General features: G+C 43.5%; 2 protein-coding genes across 3 annotated transcripts; one reads left to right on the top strand and one right to left on the bottom strand.

Moving 5' to 3' along the window:
* Window positions 1-23: 23 nt before the first annotated feature.
* On the bottom strand, window positions 24-9,534 carry LOC108249324 (ras-related protein Rab-5A). Its single transcript, XM_017438621.3, has 6 exons — window positions 9,369-9,534; window positions 7,126-7,343; window positions 5,759-5,910; window positions 3,748-3,870; window positions 3,574-3,667; window positions 24-2,537 (listed from the first exon to the last, which is right to left on the bottom strand). The coding sequence occupies exons 2-6, from the start codon at window positions 7,289-7,291 to the stop codon at window positions 2,422-2,424; spliced, it is 651 nt and encodes a 216-aa protein (XP_017294110.1). The 5' UTR covers window positions 7,292-7,343; window positions 9,369-9,534; the 3' UTR covers window positions 24-2,421.
* On the top strand, window positions 8,684-22,261 carry efhb (EF-hand domain family, member B). Of its 2 annotated transcripts, none has more exons than XM_025002086.2 (13): window positions 8,684-8,835; window positions 17,716-17,775; window positions 17,895-18,038; window positions 18,653-18,830; window positions 18,929-19,024; window positions 19,096-19,225; window positions 19,302-19,379; window positions 19,446-19,522; window positions 19,602-19,756; window positions 20,338-20,545; window positions 20,660-20,878; window positions 21,135-21,316; window positions 21,791-22,261. In XM_025002086.2, exons 2-13 carry the CDS (start codon window positions 17,767-17,769, stop codon window positions 21,935-21,937), a joined length of 1,623 nt encoding a protein of 540 aa, XP_024857854.1. In that variant the 5' UTR covers window positions 8,684-8,835; window positions 17,716-17,766; the 3' UTR covers window positions 21,938-22,261. The 2 variants fall into 2 exon arrangements, with proteins under 2 accessions (XP_024857854.1, XP_017294104.1); XM_017438615.3 differs by lacking the exon at window positions 8,684-8,835 and adding an exon at window positions 16,702-17,607.
* Window positions 22,262-22,303: the final 42 nt, after the last annotated feature.

Genomic DNA, 22,303 nt, shown 5'->3' with positions numbered 1-22,303 from the left:
ATAAAAGCAAAGACTCGTTCAGAGACCTCTTTATTGGGTTTATTAGGTTGTTTTCAGACACTCAAAACTGATCAGCACATCATTAGTTATGCTGTTTTATATCGTTAGAATCACCGAGCTGTAAGAGAGATCACCGGTTAGTTAACGATGCTGCCCGCCCAGAACCGCGGGTCAGCAAACCCAACACAGTCCGTCAGAAAAAACCCGTTAGCCAGAGTTCAGAACATGATCAACACTGTGCAACGCAAGAAAAGCTCCGTCCCAACGCCACCGTTTCTCTTTTTGTCAAGAAAATAATAAAAAACCTTAAATTAAAATAAAAAGTAACAAGACACCAGAGAGGGAACCTGTCAAAGACACGACGTTTACCTAAAAGACCACAGGAGACAAAAGAAAGGTGAGAAATTAAAAACCAAGCAGACGCCGAGCTGAACAGGTGGACCGGAGGACGGAGACAAACCTCCGAGCAGCTTCCTGTGTCCAATTGTCCAGAGACCCAAGGAGGACGTCTGGAGACCCAAAGGGGACATCCAGAGACCCAAAGGGGACATCCTGAGACCCAAAGGGGACATCCAGAGACCCAAGGAGACGTCCGGAGATCCAAGGGGACGTCCGGAGACCCAAAGGGGACGTCCGGAAAACCAAAGGGGATGTCCGGAGACCCAAAGGGGACGCTCGGATATCCAAAGGGGACGTCCGGAGATCCAAGGGGGACAACCGGAGACCCAAGGAGACGTCCGGAGATCCAAGGGGACGTCCGGAGACCCAAAGGGGACGTCCGGAAACCCAAAGGGGACGTCCGGAGACCCAAAGGGGACGTCCGGAGACCCAAAGGGGACGTCCGGAGACCCAAAGGGGACGCTCGGATATCCAAAGGGGACGTCCGGAGATCCAAGGGGGACAACCGGAGACCCAAGGAGACGTCCGGAGACCCAAAGGGGATGTCTGGAAACAAAGTCCAATTTCTGCTGCCTTTTAAAGGCCCAACTGACTGGACTTCTTTAGGAGACGTTTTGGTCACATGACGGTGAAACTGGACTGTTGAGTCCTGAGTCGTCCTCCTCTCGTCTTCTGTCCAAAACAGGACCGTCCTCAGGCTGGTGTCCCTGACCTGTAGGACGCAGGTATTCTGCTGCCGCTCGTCTCTCGATGGTCCTGGGAGCTGAGCTGAGCGGTGAGGACCATCTCTGTCCTCATCCAGTCTCTGAATCAGAACCTGAACATTGGAAGAAGACGTTTAACGTGACCGTGAAACTGGACAGAGGCGCCCTGTGTCCCACGGACACAGGAAGTCCTCGTCATCATCATGGCTCTTCAGCAGCTTCGCCACCAGCTGGGCTCAGAAACTAAAAAGAGACGGGAGCGCCGAGAACTGGACCTCAGCTTCAGATCCTCAGTTCGTTTCAGATCCTCCAAATCAGCAGAGAAAGACGAGGAGCCGAGAATCAGTCTAGGTCTTTAAAAGACTTCTGAACCAAGCAGAGCAGTCCTCACGTCCTCGCGTCCGTCCCTCTGTCCATCCGTCCGGGTTCTGCAGTTTCTGTGGTCGGGTCGCAGAAGAACCAGGTCCAGGAGGGAAAGTCCTCCCTCTGCAGCTCCTGGAGGATCCAGGACCAGAGAAGAAGAAGGAGACGCTCAGGAGGCGTCCTGATCAGACGTGGGACCCGCCTCAGCTGACTCCTCCCGACGAGGAGGAGCAGCGACTCCTCGCCTCATCTCGATTTATTCCCCGCCAGAACTTCAGAAGTCTGCTCTCTCCGACGTGACAAAGACCGACGGAAACGCAGCGACCGCACGGCGTGGAGTCGTTACAACGATGTGACATCACAGAGACGTGGAGGAGGAGGACATCTTATTTCAGATCGAGTCAAGCTTTAACCACGCCCACCTCATCACACGACAGTCGGTCCAAACAGGTTCTCCAGATCTTGGCGCTCCTTGGAGACCAACATGGCGTCAGAGAGAGCAGAGGTCTTCAGTTCTCCCTCCCATTTGATCCAGGATCTCGATCCCAGGAGGGGACCACGACGGAGACCCCCCCACCCAGACCCGACCCAAAGGGAGCGCCCCGCCGTTTTATAGTCTACGTTTCCCGCTGCGAGTTCTTGGTTTTCGTGGCGCTCCGTCTCGACAGAGAACAAATAAAACCGACGTCCAGTCGACCCCCCCGCTTCATCCCAACTCGTCTTTAAACTGAGCAGAAGATAAAAATGTGTTGTAGTGATACATGCATCCATTATACTGATATACACTTCTTTAAAAAAGTTTAAAAAAAGAACATCAACAAAAAAAAAAAGTTATTAGAAATGCAGCTATACAGAGTCTGTTCGCTATTCCAGGGAGGTGAGGGTGAAGAAGGGCTCCGACGTCCGGAGGAGGAGGAGGAGGTGTGAGTGAAGAAGAGGAGGAGGAGGGGGGGGGTTAGTTACTGCAGCAGGGACGGCTGCTGGGCTGAGCCGTCTCCGCCAGGTCCACGCCCCGGTTCCGCCCGCTGCTGGCGCCGGCGGCCTGAGGCTCGTTCTTCGGAAGCTTCTTCGCTGCAGCGAGAAAACAGAAACGTTTCAACAAATAAAGTTTCCTTTTTGCTGCTTTAAAGTTCCTAAAAGCATCAGAGAAACGAGACGTTCAACATCCCGGGAGGAAAAAAGATGAAACTTTTCACCGAAAACAGGAAGATGTTTGTGTTTTCCACACAACTCTGGATGTTTATTAGAAATAAAACTTCCTGTAGGTTTTATTTGGGAACGACGCCGTTCTGAGGTGGAAAATCCAAACAAATATTTGAGTCGGATCATTTCTGAGTCAACAAGTTTCTGTTAAAGTCGACTGAAAACAAAAACGGATAAAAAGAGGAAAGATGACGACTGACGTCACAAAAAAACAACCTAAAAGTGCTGACTTTATTTAACGAAGTAAATATTTAATAACTGGGAATAAAACCATCAGCCCCAAACTGTAATAAAGAAATAAAACATCTGTTTATTCCAGCAGACGTCGTCCCGTCTTGTCACTAGAAACCTAAAATAATAAAATAAAAATAAAACCTGCTGACTGAATTCAAATCTAACTTACTGGCGTCATCTAGTGGACAAACTTATGTCTACAGACAAAAATCTGTCTGATTAAATATTATTTTTATAAATTTAAACTTTCAGACTCTGAACGAGTCCGCCTCGTCAGGTTCTGTTGCCAACAATTACGAGTCGTTTGTTTACAGGCTGGCGGTGAAATAATTTCTGGATTCTTCTTCTTCTAAAGGCTGTGAGGACGAGTCGACGGGAGGAAGTGAGGCGAGATATTCTGAAGAATTTCTGATCTTAACCCGGAGAAGTTTGAGCTCCGTTAACCCTTTAATCAACCGTTTAACGACGGAGGAATCAGCCGTTCTGTCGATTTCTTCGGCTCCTCCTCAGGTGGAGTCAGCTTTCTCACGCCTCGTCTTAATGTAAATAAAATCAGGATTGATCCTAAAAACCTGGAGAAATGAGCTGAGACGGAAACGACACATCGAGGCCCGAACAGAACCCATCCGACCCGGTCCTGAGGTGCGGCGGCGCCCGTGGCGACACCTACCGATGGCCATGAAAATCTCGTTGACGTTCATTGAGGTCTTGGCCGAAGTCTCCATGAAAAGCAAGCTGTTGTCGTCGGCGTACGACTGCGCGTCCTGCAGGGGACGACAGCGGGAGGTTTGGGGTCAAAACGGGCCGAAGGAAGAACCGAACCGTCGGTTCGAGGAGAACTCACCTGAAAGTCCAGAGCCCGCTTGTTCGTGAGGTCAGCCTTGTTCCCGGCCAGGGCGATTACGATGTTTGGGCTGGCTTGCCTCTGAAGCTCTTTGACCCAGTTCTTCGCCCGAACGAACGACTCCTGTGAACAGAGGGGGGGGGGTCAGAGGCTGAGAAATCATCCAAACGATGCTGCAGGAACTAAAACAGGACAATAAAAGAAGAAGAGGCGCAGCAGCTGAGTTCCTTCGTCCTGAACTCTTTAAACGTATTAAAGACTAATTCTGTTTGTTACCGACTCACTACTGACTAAAAAACTAAGTTTAAGAAGTTTTTCCTTTATAAGAAACTTTTAACGTGCACATCAACACTCAGGAGGTTTTATTTCAGTTTAAAGTTTCCAAAGGAAGGAAGGATGGAAACGTTCCAACCTGAACAGCAACTGGAGGGAAAATATTCTCCACCAAGTTTGGTTTTTTACTGATTTTTGCTCGTTTTTTTGTAAAGTTTTGTCCCTCGATGCTCGACAGCTCCTCAGTTTGGTTTGAACTCGAACTAAATTCAGGTTTGGAGGAAAAAAAAAAAAAAAAAACTGCAACTGAGTCAAGAACAGGAAAGAGGTGAGAACAGAAGTGCTCGTTTTTCAAAATAAAATACCCCAAAGACCAAAGACCTCCTTTTTGTGGTTCCCTCTTCAGGGCTCTCCACAGCGAGTCCTCCTCCATCTGACTCTGTCCTCCATGTCCTCTCTAACTGCATCCATATCTGTCCTCTTTGTCTCTAACATCCTTCTGTCCCTCCTCTGGACATGTCCAAACCGTCTCAGTCTTTATCTCCCAGTCCTTCAACCTGTGCTCCTCTGATGATCTCATTCCTCATCCTGTCCATCCTCGTCCCTCAACATCTTCAGCTCTGACACTTCCTGTTCTGTCTCCAAACTGTCCAACATGGCTGCTCTCACCACTGTCTGGAAACCTTTCCTTTGACCTTTGACCTTTGCTCACTCCTAAAACTTTTCTCCATCCTGCCTGGACTCTCTTCTTCACTTCTTTACCTCACTCCCTGTCCGCCTGGACAGTTGAAGTCCTGCACCTTTGTGACCTCTGACCTTGTAGCCTCTCTGCTCCACCTGCCTCCACCTCTGCAGGTTCTCCTCCACCTGCTCCCTGTCCTCGCCACAGATCATGATGTCCTCAGCAGACATCAGTCCTGTCCTCATCTGTTAGTCTCTCCATCAGCAGAGCAAACAGGAAGGAGCTCAGAGCCGATCCTTGATGGACTCCCACCTCCACACTGATGCTATCTGTCCCTCATCACTGTCCTGCTGTCCTTACACATGTCCTGCTGTCCTCACACACGTCCTGCTGTCCTCGCACATGTCCTGCTGTCCTCACACATATCCTGCTGTCCTCACACATGTCCTGCTGTCCTCACACATGTACTGCTGTTCAAGAAACCGAGGAAACAGTGCTCATCAATTTTCTCCAACTCTGAACATCAGCCTTGTTCTTAAAGATGGCCACCAGCCCACTTCTCCTCAGCTCCTCGGGCGTTTCCTCGCCCTCAGAGATGCCATTTTGACGAGGCGTCTGTGTTATCGTGTTCGTGCTGTCAGAGAAACTCCCACGGTTTCTGAAAGCTGAGAAGTTTTGTGTTTTACTCCCACGGCTCCAGGAAGCCCAGAAAAGCCCCTTGGTAGCCGTCCTCAGCAGTATTACAGAAAAAAAAATGTCTCAGGAGGTTTTCTGAGCTTCGAACAGTTAAAATAATCAAAAATATCCAGGCGGCTATTTTTAGGCTTAGAGAGAGGAGAGAGTTATTCTTTAAGAAATGAGCTGGTTTTGGTTTCAAACATCCAGACGTGACCTTTTTAAAACCAACCTGAGTGAAGAACAACGTGATGCTGAGAGATGACTCAGCCCTCGGAGTAAAAATAAACCTGACTGCGATTTAAAAAAAGGACGGAAAGCCCCTCCATCACAGCTCTGTGAGCTGCAGGTAACAACAGGAAGAAGAAGAAGTCGGCTCACCTCGTTTGTGATGTCATAAACCACAATGGCCGCCTGGGCGCCTCTGTAGTACATGGGAGCCAGACTGTGGTAGCGCTCCTGACCGGCTGTGTCCCAGATCTCAAACTTGACTGTCGTGTCGTCCAGGCACACCGTCTGAGTCAGGAAGGCGGCTGCAGAGAGCAGAGAGGACTGGCTCACCTGGCTCACCTGGTTCACCTGCTCCACGCTCAGCGGGGGGCAGAACACGTACGGGAGGGGCTCAGGTAAGATCAGGTCAGGGGTGTCAAACTCTAGACCTCACTCTGACACACCTGATTTAAATTATTTAATCACCTCCTCACCTGAAGAACGTCCACAGGTCGTCCATTTAAAGCAAGAACGTCTAAAACCTCCGAGGAACAGAGTGTGACACACCTGGATGAGCTAAAAGCGTAAGCGAGGTAAGCGTCTCGGACGTCAAACACCAGCGAGGCTGTTCTGTGAAAACGGTCCGAACAAATAATATCTCACCTGCTACAGATGGAGCTTTAAGAAAAAAAACAAAACAGGTCTGACTGGATCGACGAGCTAACGGCTAGTCCAAGCGGAGCTAATGCTGCATCCCGTCAGAATTTCAGAGTTCCAGGTCAGCGAAATCAACCGGAACGCCGCACCGAGTCGGGGTTTCTGCCGCGCCGTTCTTCAGGAGCCGCCACAGTGAGCAAACTCGCAGCGAAGGATTCGGGAATTGTTTGGTTTTTTTTAAACACCCTTGTCTGCCGCAACCTGAGCTCGAACCCGCAGCCTCAGGACCGACCGCTGAGCCACCGCGGCCCCCGGGAGAATCCCGACCAACGCCAACCTCTTAAATCCAGCATGGCCGCCTCACACGGTTCTGTCCCGCAGTAGCGTTCCAGTCCCGGAGAACCTCCTACCGGTTCTCCAAACTGGACCCAGAACCCGGTGAAGTTCTGTCTGACGTCCGTGTCACGCCATTTACGACGCAATCATACAGTTTTTAATTAAACGTGTTTAAGGTTATTTACAGGCGTGGACAGCAGCAGCAGCAGCAGCCAGCTGTAGCACCTCCTGCAGACGAACAGAACATTTATCAGAACCACAGAGCGGACCGGTCTGTAAAACAGTGATTTTGGATCCATTTTGGCTTCGATCGCGCTCTGACTAGCCGTTAGCTCATCAGTTGGAGTTAAACTCCGCCCCTCCAGACGGAGGTCGACCAGGGAGCCGTCTGCTGCAGGTAAGATGTTAACTGTTCAGAACCTTTCCAGAGAACCCTGCTTCAAAAAACCTGAACCAGACTGTTTGTTCATTTTATCAAACAGGAAATTCTCCACTTCTGATCCTCTGACGGCGCCCGGAACGCTGCAGCGTTCCGACGTACGTACCTCCGATCGTGCTCTCCTGGAACTCGTGGAACTGACCCTTCACGAATCGGAGAACGAGGCTCGACTTCCCCACCGCCGACTCGCCCAGGAGCACGAGCTTGAACTGGCAGATCTTGTTGCTGGCGTTCGGTCCGTTGGGTCGCGTGGCTCCGCCTCTACTTGCCATGTCCGTGTGCGAGGTGTCGTCCCCCCCGCCGTGGCAAAGGACTGCGAAACACCTGAAACAGACGACGAAGACGACAAACCTCAGAATCAGGTAAAAGAAATCTGACAGGCGGCTCAACTTCAGGTAAACTACAATCCATCATTTTGTCTTTTATTTTAAATAAACCCTCTTAATTTATGCATTTATAACAAATTATTACTGGATTCACTTCACACCTGGTTCAAGGTGTGATTTTATAAGAAATAAACACATATTTGTTTATTTATCCACCACCTCAGCAGGTATTAGAGGCAGATAATAAAGACCAGATGTTAGCCGCTGCTGGAACATCTGTGGGCGGAGCTAACGGATTCATGGAACGAGTTGGGGCAACGCGGGCGGGGAAACCTCTCTGATAAACCTGCCGCCGTCTCGTGGAATTAAACCTCCCCTAAACCGAAACAAAAACCCGGATTAAACGCTTTTATGTTGACAGTATGGATTTCTGTCGCCGCCTGTCGGTGAAGAACTTCAGAACGAAATGAAAGAAACTAAACGTAAAATCAGAGCTGAAACAGCAAATCTGGGATAAACGTTGGAGTAACTGCGATAAAGAGTCAAAGTTGTGTTCATGTGTAAATAATAATAATGTGTTCATAGATCCATCACGTCTTAATTCCATCTAGTTTGGATCAAATGTCATTTTTATTTCTCATGTTTAAAACAGAACTCCCTGCCTCCGCCCATCGTTTTAGGATTTTACTCCTCGTTTTTTTTTTTTTTTTTTTAAATCACAGCACCGAGCCCCGAACACCAGCTGAGAATTTTCACTGAATCTAATTTCTCCTCATGACTTTTAGGAGACCTCGGCTTCGTCTTTTAAACGTTCGTTTTCCATATCAGGTTATTTCTGTTTGACCACAATTCAGAAAAAAGTCGGGACTTTGTGTTTTATTCAGTGGAACAGAGTAAACACATCAAATAATGAAATCACACCTGTTTTGGGGTTTTTTTGGATAAAAAAGGTAAATTAAAATGTGATAGCAGCAACACATTCAGGAAACGGCTGGTAAACTAAAAATGGACCAATAAAAACAGCCGGAGGAGCTTTTTGTATAAATTAAGTTAATTAGCAACAGATCGGTCAGAGGGATGGGTTTATAGGTTCTGCGTCTACAAACAGAAGATTAAGACGACTGTAAACATCCCATCATCTCCACATCTTAATATCATCAACAGACTGGAAGGATCTGGAGACACCTCTGAGGTCAAAGGTCAAGGCTGGTTCTGGAACACTGTATGTAAACACAGTTCACCGTGCCGTCCACAAATGCTGCTTAAAGCTCTATCAGGCAAAGAAGAAGCCAGATTTGTCTCCTCTGGACCAAAGAGGAGAACTGTTCTGAGGTCAGCCTGCCTCTCTGATGGTATGGGGGTGCATTAGAGCCTCTTACACACCTGGAAAGGCTCCATCAATATCAGTACCTTTATCAGATCGAATCTTTCTGTATTTTCTGTGAGTCCTGAAACAGGGAGAGGAGCCCTGACCCTCCAGGTGAGCACAGGTAAATAACCACCCTCGGTGCAGGTGACCACACCTGGGCAACCTGCGTTTTCACCCTGAAACCAGCAGCGCTAGCAGCTAGCGTTAGCCGCAGGACAGCTGAGCAAGCTGACAAACGGACCGGCAGTGACAGTCGACCCGGCCGGCGTGGCTTCAGCTCAGGTTCGGGTGTTTCCGCGTTCAGCGGGCTCACGGACTCCGGATCGGACCCCTGAGCGGAGTTCCCGGGGCCGGAGCGGCTTTGGGTGTGAACGGCTAACGGGAGCTAGCCGCGTGACGTCCGCGGAGCTCCCCGCCTCACCGACCAGCGGTCCGAACCGGGCCGGTGCTCGTCACGGACGGCCTGCTGCTGCCCTGTTCACCCGGAGGGGTTCGTCCGGCCGGATTAATCCCCGTTTCGACGTGAACCGACCCCCGCCGCCCAGCACGGCCCTCCCGGCGCGGGTTAGCTAGCTGGGTGGATGTTGTTTAGCTAGGGCCGCTAGCTTCGGGAGGAGCCCTCCGGTTAGCCTTTAGCTACTGTCAGCTACTCACCGAGCAAAATAACTACAAGAAGCCCGGATGATGGACGAGGCGTTCCAGGGACAATGTCCTCAGCCCTTCGGGGTCTTTTCAGAGTGTCCAGCCAGGTAGAGGAGGGTTAGATTTCTGTCTCCCACTTCTTTCAACTTCCCTTTTTGTACGAAGGGATGATGACAGATCTGTAGGGCAGGCCGTTGTAACATATAATCAACTGTCAAACTCAGGTTCCAGACAAAAAGGATCTCATAACAAATAAGGATTTAAATTAAAGATGTGCAAAATTATACCCTATGAGTACAATTTCTCCTCCATGATTGCTTAAAGTCATAATAGCTGTGTTTTTGATTATTTTTTTTATATTTGTGTGTCATCTGTGATCAAAACAACCTCTAAATATGCATCATTCACCAAAATCTAAAGCAGAATTTGTAATAAATTAGCAAAATCACGAGTCATGTTTTGTTGCCAACAATTACAAGTCATTTGTTTACATTCAAACATGGACGAGATCACTTCGTTCTGACGCTGAGTCGGAAAAACAAAAATAATCTCTGAATGTAAACAGAGTCAGAGGGAGAACGACGGAGTCAGAGACGCCGGAAAAAAATGTTACGTTCTTCTTCTTCTGAAAATAAACGGCGGCTAAAAGCTGCGAGGACGAGAGGAATGAGCCAAGATGTTTCCAAACTCAACCTGATGAGTTTCAGCTGCATTAACCCCAAACAAGCATTTAATGAGGCAGAAATTCTCTAAAAAACATTTAATTTTTTTTTTTACAGCTGTTATGGTTTTAAGGAAAATAATAAAACCTTTGAAAAGTATAGGCGGCCATTTTAGGTTTAATCAGACGACGGGTTTGTTTTGCTGGTCAGAATTTCACCTGATTATTGATCAACTTCTTCCTGCATTTCAGCCAAACTTTTACCCACAGAAATACATTAAATCTTTATTCCTTTAAAAACTTAATTCTTAATTAAATCTGCTTGTCACATGATTATCAGGAGGTGAAGCGGCCATGGAGGTGGGACCAAAAACGGTTGAAAAAACAAAATAGGCTCAGAGGGACATCAGCTGCATCTTCTTTCATTTTGTGCACAGAGTAACCACACCAACAACTTTCTACTAAACTTCTTCTTCTTCTTTTCTATTATGGCGGATTGCAAGCAACTTTAAGGTGCATACCGCCACCTACTGTACACGAGTGTGTAGCAACATTTCTTTACATCTCTTAAATTCTATTTATTAATCTTGTATTTTTAAGAAAAATAAATAATGCTTTCCTTAGTCTAAAAATATCCTTTATGTTTCCATCATTTCCTAATATTCCTTTAAGACTCCATTCTTGACCTGTCCTTCTAACTATTCTTTTCAAATTCTCCCTTTCAGATTCATATATTCTACAGTCCATTAATATATGTTCTACATTTTCTTTCTCACCACATCCTTCACATTTATCATTGTTTTTCTTCCCTATTAAATATAAGGTGTCATTTAAATAGGTGTGGCCTACTCTTAATCTTGTCATAATTACTTCTTCCCTTCTGTTTCTCTCATTAATATTTGTAGTTAATACTGACTTTTGCACTTTATATAATCTTCTCCCTTTCTTATCTTCATTCCACCTTTTTTGCCATTCTTCTATTTCTTTATTTTTAATACGTGATTTCCCTTCTCCTTTCCCAAAAGGAATTCTAATTGTTATTGCCATTTCTAAGGCCCTTTTTGCTAATTTATCTGCTTTTTCATTTCCTTTAACCCCTTCATGAGCTGGTACCCAGCAAAACCAGACATCAATGCCACTTCTATATAATCTAAATACACTATGTATCGTTTCTAATACTAAATCTTTCCTATTATTTCCTTCTCCCTGAATGCTTTCTAATACTGCTTTAGAATCTGAACATATCACCACCCTGTCTGGTCGAACCTCCTCTACCCACTGTAAGCTTAATATAACTGCCATCATTTCTGCTGTGAAAACAGATAGGTGATCTGATAATCTTTTGGAGATGTAAATTTCAAACTCTGGTATATTTATTCCTATTCCCACACATCCTTTGAGATTTTTAGAACCATCTGAATAAATATTGAGGTAGTTATAATATGTTTCCCTTAAATATACATCAGTCTTTACACCTATTTCATTTAAATTCCAGTCACTTTTCATTTTAAGAAGTCTCATGTCTACGTTAATCTCAGGAAATAGCCATGGAGGAATAACACTAATTGGATTAATTTGAGCTATTTCCTTATCCTCTAATCCATATTTTTTGGTCAGTTTACTTATCATCCATCCAAATCCATTACTCTGGAACTTTGTATATTCCCAACAGTTTTTTAATATATTTGATGTTATGTTCTCCTCTTCATTACTTTTAATTTTCATCCAATATACTAAGGCTAATTTTATTCTTCTCATTTCCAGCGGAGTCTCTCCAGTCTCTATTAGAAGAGCATTAATAGGTGTTGTTTTCACCACTCCTGTACATATACGTAAAGCCCTACTCTGTAGTCTGTCTATCTTTTGCAGTGTTGTTTTAGCTGCTGCTCCATATATGAAACTGCCATAATCAATTATTGATCTCATAAGAGCCCTATATATGTTTAATAATGACTCTCTGTCTGCACCCCAGTTATTTCCAGCCACAGCCTTAAGTAGATTTATGACCTTCTTACATTTAGTTTCTAAATTTTCTATATGTGTTTTCCATGTATAATAATTATCTAACCATAATCCTAAATATTTAAAATCTTTAACTCTTTCTAAAGGTTGTCCGTATAATGTTAGTGTTCCTGTATCTATATTTCTTTTATTTGTAACAACCATAAAACAGGACTTACTTGCTGATAATTTAAAACCCCATTCATATGACCATTTTTCCACTTTCTTAATTGCTTTTTTAATTTTTTCCACTACATATTTTACATTTTTTCCCCTCATCCATATGGCCCCATCATCTGCATACAATGCAGAGTTTATACATTTATCAGTGTCAGAAAAAATGTCATTAATCATTATATTAAATAATATTGGGCTAATTGCACTTCCTTGAGGAATCCCATTCTCCACATTAAACTCTTTTGAATAATCATTTCCAATCTTAACTTTTATTTTTCTATCCAGCAAAAAATCTGCTACCCAATTAAACATCTTTCCACTAATTCCCATCTGCTTGATTTTTATAAGTAATCCTTCTTTCCACAGTGAATCATATGCTTTTTCTATATCAAAAAATACTATAATCATTATCTCCTTCATTTTCAAAGCTTTCTCTATGTCATTACTTACTCTGATTAGAGCATCCATTGTTGATCTTCCTGTTCTAAAGCCATACTGGCATCCATTTATTAGTTTCTTATGCTCAAGAATATATCCTAATCTACTAACTATTATTTTCTCCATCCATTTACTTAAATGAGAAGTTAAAGCTATTGGTCTATAGTTATTTGGACTAGTAGGATCTTTCCCTGGTTTATTAAATGGAAGTATTATTGCCCTTTTCCAGCTATTTGGTATTAAACCTTCATTCCATATTTTATTAAATAATTGTAATATTAATTTCAATGTTACTTCTGGTATCTGTCGAAACATAGCATAACATAATTGATCCTCCCCTGGAGCTGAATATCCTGTCCCTTTCAGTACCATTTTCATTTCCTTCATGGTTATATTCATGTCTAGTGTTGACATGCATTTCTGACATTTTTCTAAAATATTTTTATAATTTCCTAATTTTTGTATTTTCTGCTGTCTATGAATGTCTGTAAGATGTTCACCACTGTGAACTGCAGCAAATGTCTCCCCTAATATTTCTGCTTTATCTTTATTTAAAACTAATATTTCCTGCCCTCGGACTAATGCTGGTATTTTAACTTCATTTCTTTTCCCCGTCATTTTCCTAAACATTGACCAAACATTCTGTAATTTTATTTCTGAACCTATTGAGGAACAATATTCTCTCCATGTTTTCTTTTTAGCTTCTTTAATAATTTTCCGAGCTATTGCTCTTTTCTTTTTATATTCAATAAGGTTTTCGGTTGTTACATTTTTCTGTAATATTTTAAATGCTTTGTTACGTTCTTTAATTGCTGTACTGCATTCATCATTCCACCAAGGAACTACTTTTTTCTTACCTTTGACTTTGATTTTTGGTATGCTAGAATTTGCAGCATTTAAAATGTGTTCTGTTATCTGATTTGAACATTCTTCAATGTTACCTTTTAATGTAACCATATGGCTGGTTTTTTCACAATTAATTTTAAATTTTTGCCAATTGGCTTTTTTAAAGCACCATCTTGTTAGTATAAATTCTTGTTGCCTATTTATACTGTCATTAATTATTGTACTCACTGGAAAATGATCACTCCCTAGTGTAGTCTCCCTGTGAATATCCCATTCACATGAACTAACAAGACAATCAGTTATTAATGTAACATCTAGACATGACACTGTATTTTTGTGTATATTTACTCTTGTACCTTTTCCATTATTTAGACAAACTAATGACCTTTCATCCATCATTTCTTCAACTATGATACCATTATGATCTGTTTTCTTGCTACCCCATAGACTATTATGTACGTTAAAATCCCCACACCATAATTCTCTTCTATTTATATTTCCTGCAACTTCTGTAAATATTTCACTATCAAGACTTTTACAAGGATTATAATAATTTATAATTATAATATTTCCATATTTTCTTAGTTTAAATATTTCTACATTAATACATTCTAATTCTTTATTCATTATGTTTCTCTTATAAGCTATTCCATCCTTAATTAAAGTGGCACATCCACCTCCACTACCATTACTTCTATCCTGTCTTTCTATGTTATATCCTGGAATTTTAAATTCTAGGTTAGGTTTCAACCATGTTTCTTGTATACATATTATATCTGGAATTATTTCTAAATCATAAATAATTTTTTTAAGTTCTTGTCCATTGGCAATTAAACTTCTAGCATTCCATTGAAGAATATGAATAACTATTATAAGAGTCTATTCCTGAGCATTCTCTGTTGTTTCTGTGGCCCTTAAAATGGTGTGAATCTGATCTGCTTGGATTTCTTTCATATCTAGAAATCTTCCTGCCGCTGTTACAATTTCTTTTATTTTATCACTTTTCTTCTTCATTTGAACTGTAACATTAATAATGTGGCACATAAATGCGACAAAGTTTTCTTTTTTCACCACCATTGAATTTTCATCCACTCTACATTTATGTGAGCATGCTTTTTGTATAATTGTTGTTGGAACTAAGCTTTGTCTTTGATCATTCTGCCCTCGATTTGAACTCCAAATTGTGTTTCTTTGACCCGTTTCTCCTGACCTAATTTCTCTTGAGTCATCTTTCCTTACTCTTTTTAAGGCTTCAGCATATGAAACTCTTTCTGTTATTTTAATTCTTTGAGTTTCTCTAGCTTCCTTTTGTATTTTGCATCCACCATATGCTGCACTATGCTCTCCTCCACAGTTACAGCATTTGACTTTAGCTTCTTTTTCACATTTTCCATATTCATGTTGTCCTCCACATCTTGCACACCTGGGTTTTCCTTTACAATCCTTTGCAATGTGTCCCATTCTTTGACAAGCAAAGCATCTGAGGGGTTTTGGGATGTATTCTCTGACTCTGTAGTTCAAATATCCTAGTTGAATATTTTCTGGCATGACATTTTCAAATTGCAGAATTACTGCCATTGTATCTTTAAGTTCTCCATCTCTTTTACTTTTAATCCTGGTGGCATCTGTTATCTTTCCTCCTTTGATTTCTTTTTTCAACTCCTCCATTGATATTTCTGTTGGAACTCCTAATATTACTCCTCTCAACCTTGCTAAGGACCCTGGAATATGCGCTTTAATTCTTTCCCCCATCAAGTTTTTCATTTTGATTATCTTTTGTTGTTGAGTTTCACTGCTAGCATAGAATAGTACTCTTCTGTTACTCATGATTCTAGCCGTTTTAATTTTTCCTATCTCTTCCTCTATTGCTCTAGTCAGCTTTATTGGGTGGATAAATCCTCCTTCTTGCTTAAATTCCACTATTACCTTAAATTCCACTTCTCTATTAAAGTCATTCTTTTCTCTTGAACTCGCTCTGTCGTTAGTTTTTGTCTTTTTGTTGACTTCTTCTCTGGCTTCACTTTCTTCCGACCAACTTCTTGCCCTTTCTTGTCTCTTCCTAATTGCTCTTTTCATTCTTGCTGATCTTGATATCATCCATTCCATTTCATTACCACTATTCCCTCCTGATGTAGAAGCCATGTTGCTACAGCCAATGTACAGTTTATGCAATCCGCCAAATCACTCCTACCGTCTTCGTTTGTTTGTTTGTTTGTTGTTTCACCGACACACCCACCGCTAACTCCAAAAAACTTGTCCTGGAGTTCGCCTTTCTACTAAACAATGAAAGACACGACTTAAATAGAAGTGGAACTAAATTGGGAGAAACCATTGTGAGGGAAACCCAACTGCAAAATGATAACCAAACAAGAATATGTACAATAAATGAACAACTAATAAAACGATACATTTTGTACAAATCAAGAAAAACAGAACAAACTTTAATTCAATCCCAACAAACCCTCAAAACTCAACATAGAAACGCCACAATGTGAAACAAAAACCCCTTCAGTTCCCTGATGGTGCAGTCCCGGAACCATTTACTGTGCACAAGCCCCTGGGGAAGGTTTTGCCTGTGCACACCTGCTGGGAGAGGTAAGTATTCACAACTAAAACTTATATTTTAACACTTTGCTGTAAATCTTCATTCTATGCAATTATAGTTCAAAACCAATCAAATCAAATGCTGAAAAATTAAATTTTTACAGAAACCCAGATGAGGCCTGCTAAAGAAGCCACACCCCAAACAAATAAACTCAATTACCAACCCAAATACTTTGCTTAGCTGTTGTCCTTCATTACCCAATATAAATAAAAGATAAATGTAACAATGACCATTGTTACACTGCTTCAACAAAATTACTTTAATTTTCTTCTTATGCTACTTTTAGCTTCTAGCTACCCTCTGATACTTTAAGCTAGCCTTTCACAACTTTTAGATTTTAACTAGTCTTTTGCTAGTTACTTTTAATTTGACTTTGGTTATTTTTATCTTTTAGCTAACCTGTTCTATTTTAGCTTCTAACCTTGGTACTTGATTCTAGTTAGCTTTTCACTACTTTTAGATAGTATGCTGCTACTTTTAGTTTGTACCTTTTTGTTTGCTACTTTTAGCATCTAGCTAGCCTTTTGCTAATTAACTTTTAGCTACTGTTCTGCTAAATAATTAGCTTTTTGCTACTTTCAGCATTTACCTTCTGTTCTGCCACTTTTAGCCTTTTGGTAGGTTTAGCTAGTCTTTTGCTAAATATCCTACAGTTAGACTTTTGTTACTTTTATCTTTTAGCTAACCTGTTCTATTTTTAGTTTCTAATCTTAATACTTGATACTAGCTAGCCTTTCACTACTTTTAGCTTTTAGTTAGTGTTCTGCTACTTTAGCTTTTGGCTAATGTAGTAATATGGATATTAGTATCACTAATTACATTTAAATGTTTAATTGACCTTCAGAGTTGCATTACAGATGTGTGGAACAGTTTGTCAATCTGGATTTCTCAAATTAGACATCTGATTAGTAAAGCTAATTTCTGAAATTCAAGTTTTTCTATGTAGAGTAAATGTTCTTAATGAGCTGAAAGGCCATTATATATAAATATATTTATATATGACTTGATGGTTGTGGAACGAATGGCATTCTGGGTAGTGAAAATGTTCATTTTGACACAAAAAAGCGACTTCTGAAAAAATGCGTTGAAGAAACTGATTCGTTATTATATGATAACTCGGCTTGCCATACTCAGTCTAACTGGAAACGTCAATTCTTCTGGCGACCAATCGCATGCTAATATTTATTAAAGTGTTTATTTATAAAACGATAAATAAAACATTCTTAGACACTAAAATTAGGTTGTGTTTTATTTTAAAAAAAAGAAAAGAAAAAAGACTCGTTAAATAAAACTTTGAACAGTTAAGCGGCGGGTCGGCTGAGCTCTGCTGTTGCTAGGCAACGGGACTCAAACAGGTCGCCGAAAACGTCTTTAGCTTTAACACTTTTTAGGCTCGGAAAACCGTTGATTTCCGTCTAATAAATCAAACTGGTTCGACTTCGTGTGGATTTGAGATGGATTTGACTGACAAGGATGCTTCCTGTGTGCTAAAATATGCAGATAAAAGCGGAAAAGTGCTGAGGGTAAGCCAACTTTAATGGTAGTTTATGGTGGTAGCTAGCTTAAAGCTAACATCACTGAAATTATGTGAATGTATGTGAATAATAAAGTTTCTATTTTTTAAACTACAGGCTGGGAAACTAAAACCTATAGGAGACAGCGTAAAGGACTGCATACAAGAAATGCCAAGTGTGAGTTTTGTTTATTTATTGTTTTTATTTGTAATGAAAAGTTAGCAGCACATGACGTGTTTGGTGTTTACCAAACACGTGATTTTGAGATTTTCTGCATTAAAATCTGCTGTTTTCAGCCTCAGACCCCACCGGCGGTGAGGAGGGTCCGCAGCAGCAACCGACCAGAACCAGGAGCCGTCAGGGTGCACCGAGGCAAGGCGGGCGACCCAGATGTGGCCAGCTGTTTGGTTCACGGCGTCAGAACCAAAGCGTCCCTCACTGTGTGTCCCTCACAATTACCCAACCTCCCCGGGTTATAACGTCTGTTAGCAAAATACCTCCTCAACCACTGGGCCTTACAGACATCGAGCTAACAATTGGCGTGGTAGTAGCTGAGAGTCATTCGTGTCACATACTCCGAGATCTCACAAGTGAGGATTTTGGTTTGAAACGGTGCCATGAAAGGCGGCGGGCGACGTGCATTCCTTCAGAGACACCTTGATTCACGTTTACAGACTTAAAATTAGGAATAAAAGATTCGATCACTTACTGAAAACACTTATTGGCTCAATCAGAGGTAAACAGATTATAGTTTATACAAAGAAAATATAAGAAAATTGGTTCTGAATTAATTTCTGAATTTTTAGGTTTGTCGAGGTAGATTCAGTTGTAGAGTGTCTTTCTGGGAGTTTCATTGAAATCTGTCCACTGGTTGATGACATATTTTGCTAACAGACAGACAAACAAACATGATCGCATGTCTGAAGGATATTTTAATGCTTATTTTTGTTGTTCAGTTTGTATTTCCGTGTGGTTTAAGCTGTAATCCCAAACATTCTGACTCATAGCTTTAATTTATTTTAACTTCACTGTTATTTCCTACAATAACAAACAGGAAGAGCGGTTGTTTAATCCTCCTCCTAAGACCGTCTTGCAGCAGAAGCTGCAGGAGCTCAGGGAGTCCGTTTACGCTTCGAATAAGAACGCTCCGTTAGGGCGGTCACATGACCAACACGCTGCTCTCCCCTCCTGGTACGACGACAGAACTACGTTTGGTGTGAAAACAATTCAAGGTTTGTTTTAATGAAGCATCGGTGACACGTTTTAGTCAGAAACACCTTTTAAATCAGAATTAAATGTCGAGCTTCTGTCCCGTGCTGCTGTCATCCAGGGCAGGGTGTTCGTGATCTCATCAACCCCCCAGAAACGACAGAAGAGATGGAAAAAGACGCCGAGGAGGGACACGATGGTTCCTCCTGCTCTGTCGGTGAGAAGTGTCAGCCGGCAGGGACGCCATCGCCGGCGAGCGCCGACACTGAAAGTTTCCTTCCACTCCAGGCCAGCAAACTGACAGAAGATCCACCTGGAGCCTCCGGAGTAAAGACGGCACGTTTGGCATCCGGACGCCACATTTCAGCGACGGCCGTAACCTTCGGAAAAGCCTCCGCTGGGCCGGAGAGCCACTGAAGTGATTCCTTCCTAATTTTCTATTCATTCCGACATTTAATGGTCCTCGAAGCCGAGCTGATGGTTGTCGCCCTCAGGTTCTTCGACCCGAACGCGGCGTGGAGGAGATCTGGGAATCCGGACAAACTAGCTCAGCAAGCAGGCAACAGCAGCATGTAGGCGTCCATCCCATCCTCAGGTCTGAAGAAAGTTTTCAATCTTTAACTGGATTATTTCACCAGCCTCTGCAGGAGAAAAAACACGTCGCATCTTCCACCTGAACACACCTTCGGAAGAGTTTTGCCGCCAAATCCATACGGTAGATTTATTTGTGTTTTTTGTAATAAAACACACGCTGTGATGCTTTTCAGCTGAGGTTTGGCTTGTTGTTCCTTTAGGAGCCGGAGAAACGATCCACTCCATGGAACCGGGGCAGAACGGGACGGAACGAGACGGGCGGAGTGACCCGGTCAGCGCGGTCAGACTTCACCTGAAGAAGATCAACTTCAGGAACTTCCCCTCCCTGCTGAAGGCCTTCCAGCATTACGACAAAGTACGAGTCACTGATTCACACCTGATGACTTCAACCCCACCGCCATGAAAGGACAGTGTCTTTGTGTCCGTCTGTTAGCAAAATATCTACAAACAAGAGGATGGATTTTACTGAAACTCTTAGAAAGAAAGCAGATCTCGTCCGGCGCTGGATGGAAACGGCTGAAACTAAAACGATCTCAGTTGCTCCCCGTCCATTTAAAGCTGTCCTTGGTGCGCCGCCTCGTGACGCCAGTCTCTCTAATCTATACTTTAATTTTAATTTTTACTTCAATTTAATTTCCTTCTGCGCTCTTTTGGCTCGGAGGATGATTTTACTGAAAGGACGTCGTGTTCAACTGGTCTGATCTGGTTGTGTTACGGAAAGGCAGCGTTTGGGAAAAATAAAAAGTTTATTAGTTGCTGTTAAAGACAAATCTGGCATGAAAGATGGCGGTCGATATGGATTTCTGCAATGAATGTTAGGTCTTAAATAAAGCTTATCTTTGCGGAGTTTAGGTGAAATTAAAACCAGTAAATCGCCACAGTCTCCCTCCTGCAGCCGTGTTTTGTTGTAATATTTCACTTCCTGTCTGATTCCAGGAAGGGAAAGGAGCGATCAACAAGGACGACCTGCGGGCTGCGTGTCAGCGCTTCCAGCTGGACGTGAGCGAGGCGGTCCTGGACGACCTGGTGGACTTCTGCGACGCCGACAAGGACGGGCTTATCAGCTTCCTGGAGTTTGCCAACTTCCTGAACTGGAAGGACAAGATGCCCATCAGCAGCCGAGACCAGCGTGTCCTGACAGCTGGTCGGTGGAAGACGGCGGGACTTTTGTCCGTTGTGCAACAATCAACATCATCAGATAAAATATCACCACAGATTGAACAACTAATGTCTGTTTTGTTTTGTTTCTTCGCTGCAGAGCGTCTGGCCAGCTCAGACCCAGACACTGACAGGAAACCAGAACCATCAGAACCTCTTTATCCTCGGGCCTTGATTAAACCTGAGGACCTGGAGCCCGTTCATCCAGGAAGCCTCCGGAAGACCCTCAGGACCCTCAGGAAACCCCGGGCGGCTCCAGACCACTTCCTAACCTCCGCCTCGGCCATCGGAGCCAGCAGCGACGGGCCGCTCACGCCACGTAAGTCAAATACTTCATTCTTCATCATCATCAAACGTCGTCTTTAAGGACTGCATGTCGGTGAAGCGTTTCCTGCTCGGCCCGGCAGTTTCCCTGTTCGCTCACTGTCCCCTCAGTAACTCCTTCCTCACCTGTCCCCAATCACCAAACATGTCTCCCAGTGAATAAAAGTCAAATAAAGACAGTTTTCTCCCAGCAGCAGCAGCAGGAGTCTCAGGAACCAACATGTCGTCTGACTGAAATGCCTTCTTTTCAGACCGCCGAGCCTTCGGGATGCCGACCGTGCGCTCCAACCTTCCAGCTCCTCGCATCAGGCAGGTCGGCGACACCAACAACTACGGCGATTCGTCCACGGCCGCTGACCTCCTGAATCCGTCGGTTTCTGCCGCCCGGGGTGTCCACGAGCAGCACTTCCTCTGTCCTCGCAGCAAACACGAGGTGAGTCAGACGCCGGAGGTCCGTTTGGTCGGAGCGGGCCGAGGCGGATACGGGTCTTTTGGACGTTTCATTCGTGACTGGATGAATTTTACTGCAGCTGTCAGGCCGATTGTTCCAGTTCTTTCAGGAATAATGACGGTGTAGAGCAGGGGTGTCCGGTCCTGGTTCTGGTCCTGGTTCTGGTCCTGGAGAACCTCCATCCTGCAGGTTTTAGGTGTTCTGATCTGATGACTGAGTGATGAACGGGCTTCTGAAGAACCTGAGGAGCTGCTGAGGAGCAGAGAAACATCTAAAACCTGCAGGATGGAGACCCTCCAGGACCAGGACCGGGACCAGAACCAGGACTAGGCCCCTCTGATGTTTAATAAGATCTGATCATTAAATATCCTACAGAATAAACACAGATTCCTGTCAGTCAGTTTCCCGTTTGAATATTACGAGACGTTCATGCTTCTGTTTTGGATTTCCCGGCAGATTTCGGAGATCTTCAGGAACGTCGGCGTGAACATCTCCGAGGAGACGTTCAAGGAGGCCTGGCGGCTGGCGTCCATGAAGCAGCCCGGCGGCGAGGTCTGTGTCGAGGTTTTCCGTAACGCGCTGCGGGAAATAAAAGCGATGTGAGGAAGGAGAGATCCTTTGATCGTTTCTTTATCACGGCTGCTTTTACCGTCCTTCCACATCGGCGCTGGTGGAGGAACAGAAACAGAGACGGATATAAAGTTAGGCGTGGTAGTAGCTGAGAGTCGTCCTCTGAGAGCTTCCTGTGGGAAGAACAAAGATCCGATTCTGCTGACGTCATCTGCCAACCCTGACTGTTTTCTCTCCATGATTAATGCTGTAATAACACCTTTAATAACGCAGTTCTTGTTTTATTTTCATGGATATTTGACAGAACATCCGTGTCTTTTATTCACTTCCTTCCTAAGAAATAAATCAGCTGGATAAACTCAACGTTTCTTCTGAACACAAGTAACTATTTTTTATAAG

This window comes from Kryptolebias marmoratus, linkage group LG16 (assembly GCF_001649575.2).
Source record: "Kryptolebias marmoratus isolate JLee-2015 linkage group LG16, ASM164957v2, whole genome shotgun sequence".
Classification (NCBI taxonomy): domain Eukaryota; kingdom Metazoa; phylum Chordata; class Actinopteri; order Cyprinodontiformes; family Rivulidae; genus Kryptolebias; species Kryptolebias marmoratus.
Note: the sequence above shows the minus strand (reverse complement) of the source record. Positions and strands in the feature narration are given on the sequence as shown.

What these genes read in the sequence shown, in the direction of transcription:
- LOC108249324 (XM_017438621.3), bottom strand. Translation starts at nt 7,291, where the DNA reads ATGGCAAGTAGAGGCGGAGCCACGCGACCCAACGGACCGAACGCCAGC. An exon ending in CCAGGAGAGCACGATCGGAG is followed by an intron (nt 5,911 to 7,125) that starts GTACGTACGTCG and finishes TGCTCTCTGCAG; the next exon opens with CCGCCTTCCTGACTCAGACG. An exon ending in AGCGGGCTCTGGACTTTCAG is followed by an intron (nt 3,668 to 3,747) that starts GTGAGTTCTCCT and finishes CGTCCCCTGCAG; the next exon opens with GACGCGCAGTCGTACGCCGA.
- efhb (XM_017438615.3), top strand. Translation starts at nt 17,539, where the DNA reads ATGGATTTGACTGACAAGGATGCTTCCTGTGTGCTAAAATATGCAGAT. An exon ending in TGGTTCCTCCTGCTCTGTCG is followed by an intron (nt 19,025 to 19,095) that starts GTGAGAAGTGTC and finishes CTTCCACTCCAG; the next exon opens with GCCAGCAAACTGACAGAAGA. An exon ending in CAAGCAGGCAACAGCAGCAT is followed by an intron (nt 19,380 to 19,445) that starts GTAGGCGTCCAT and finishes TTATTTCACCAG; the next exon opens with CCTCTGCAGGAGAAAAAACA.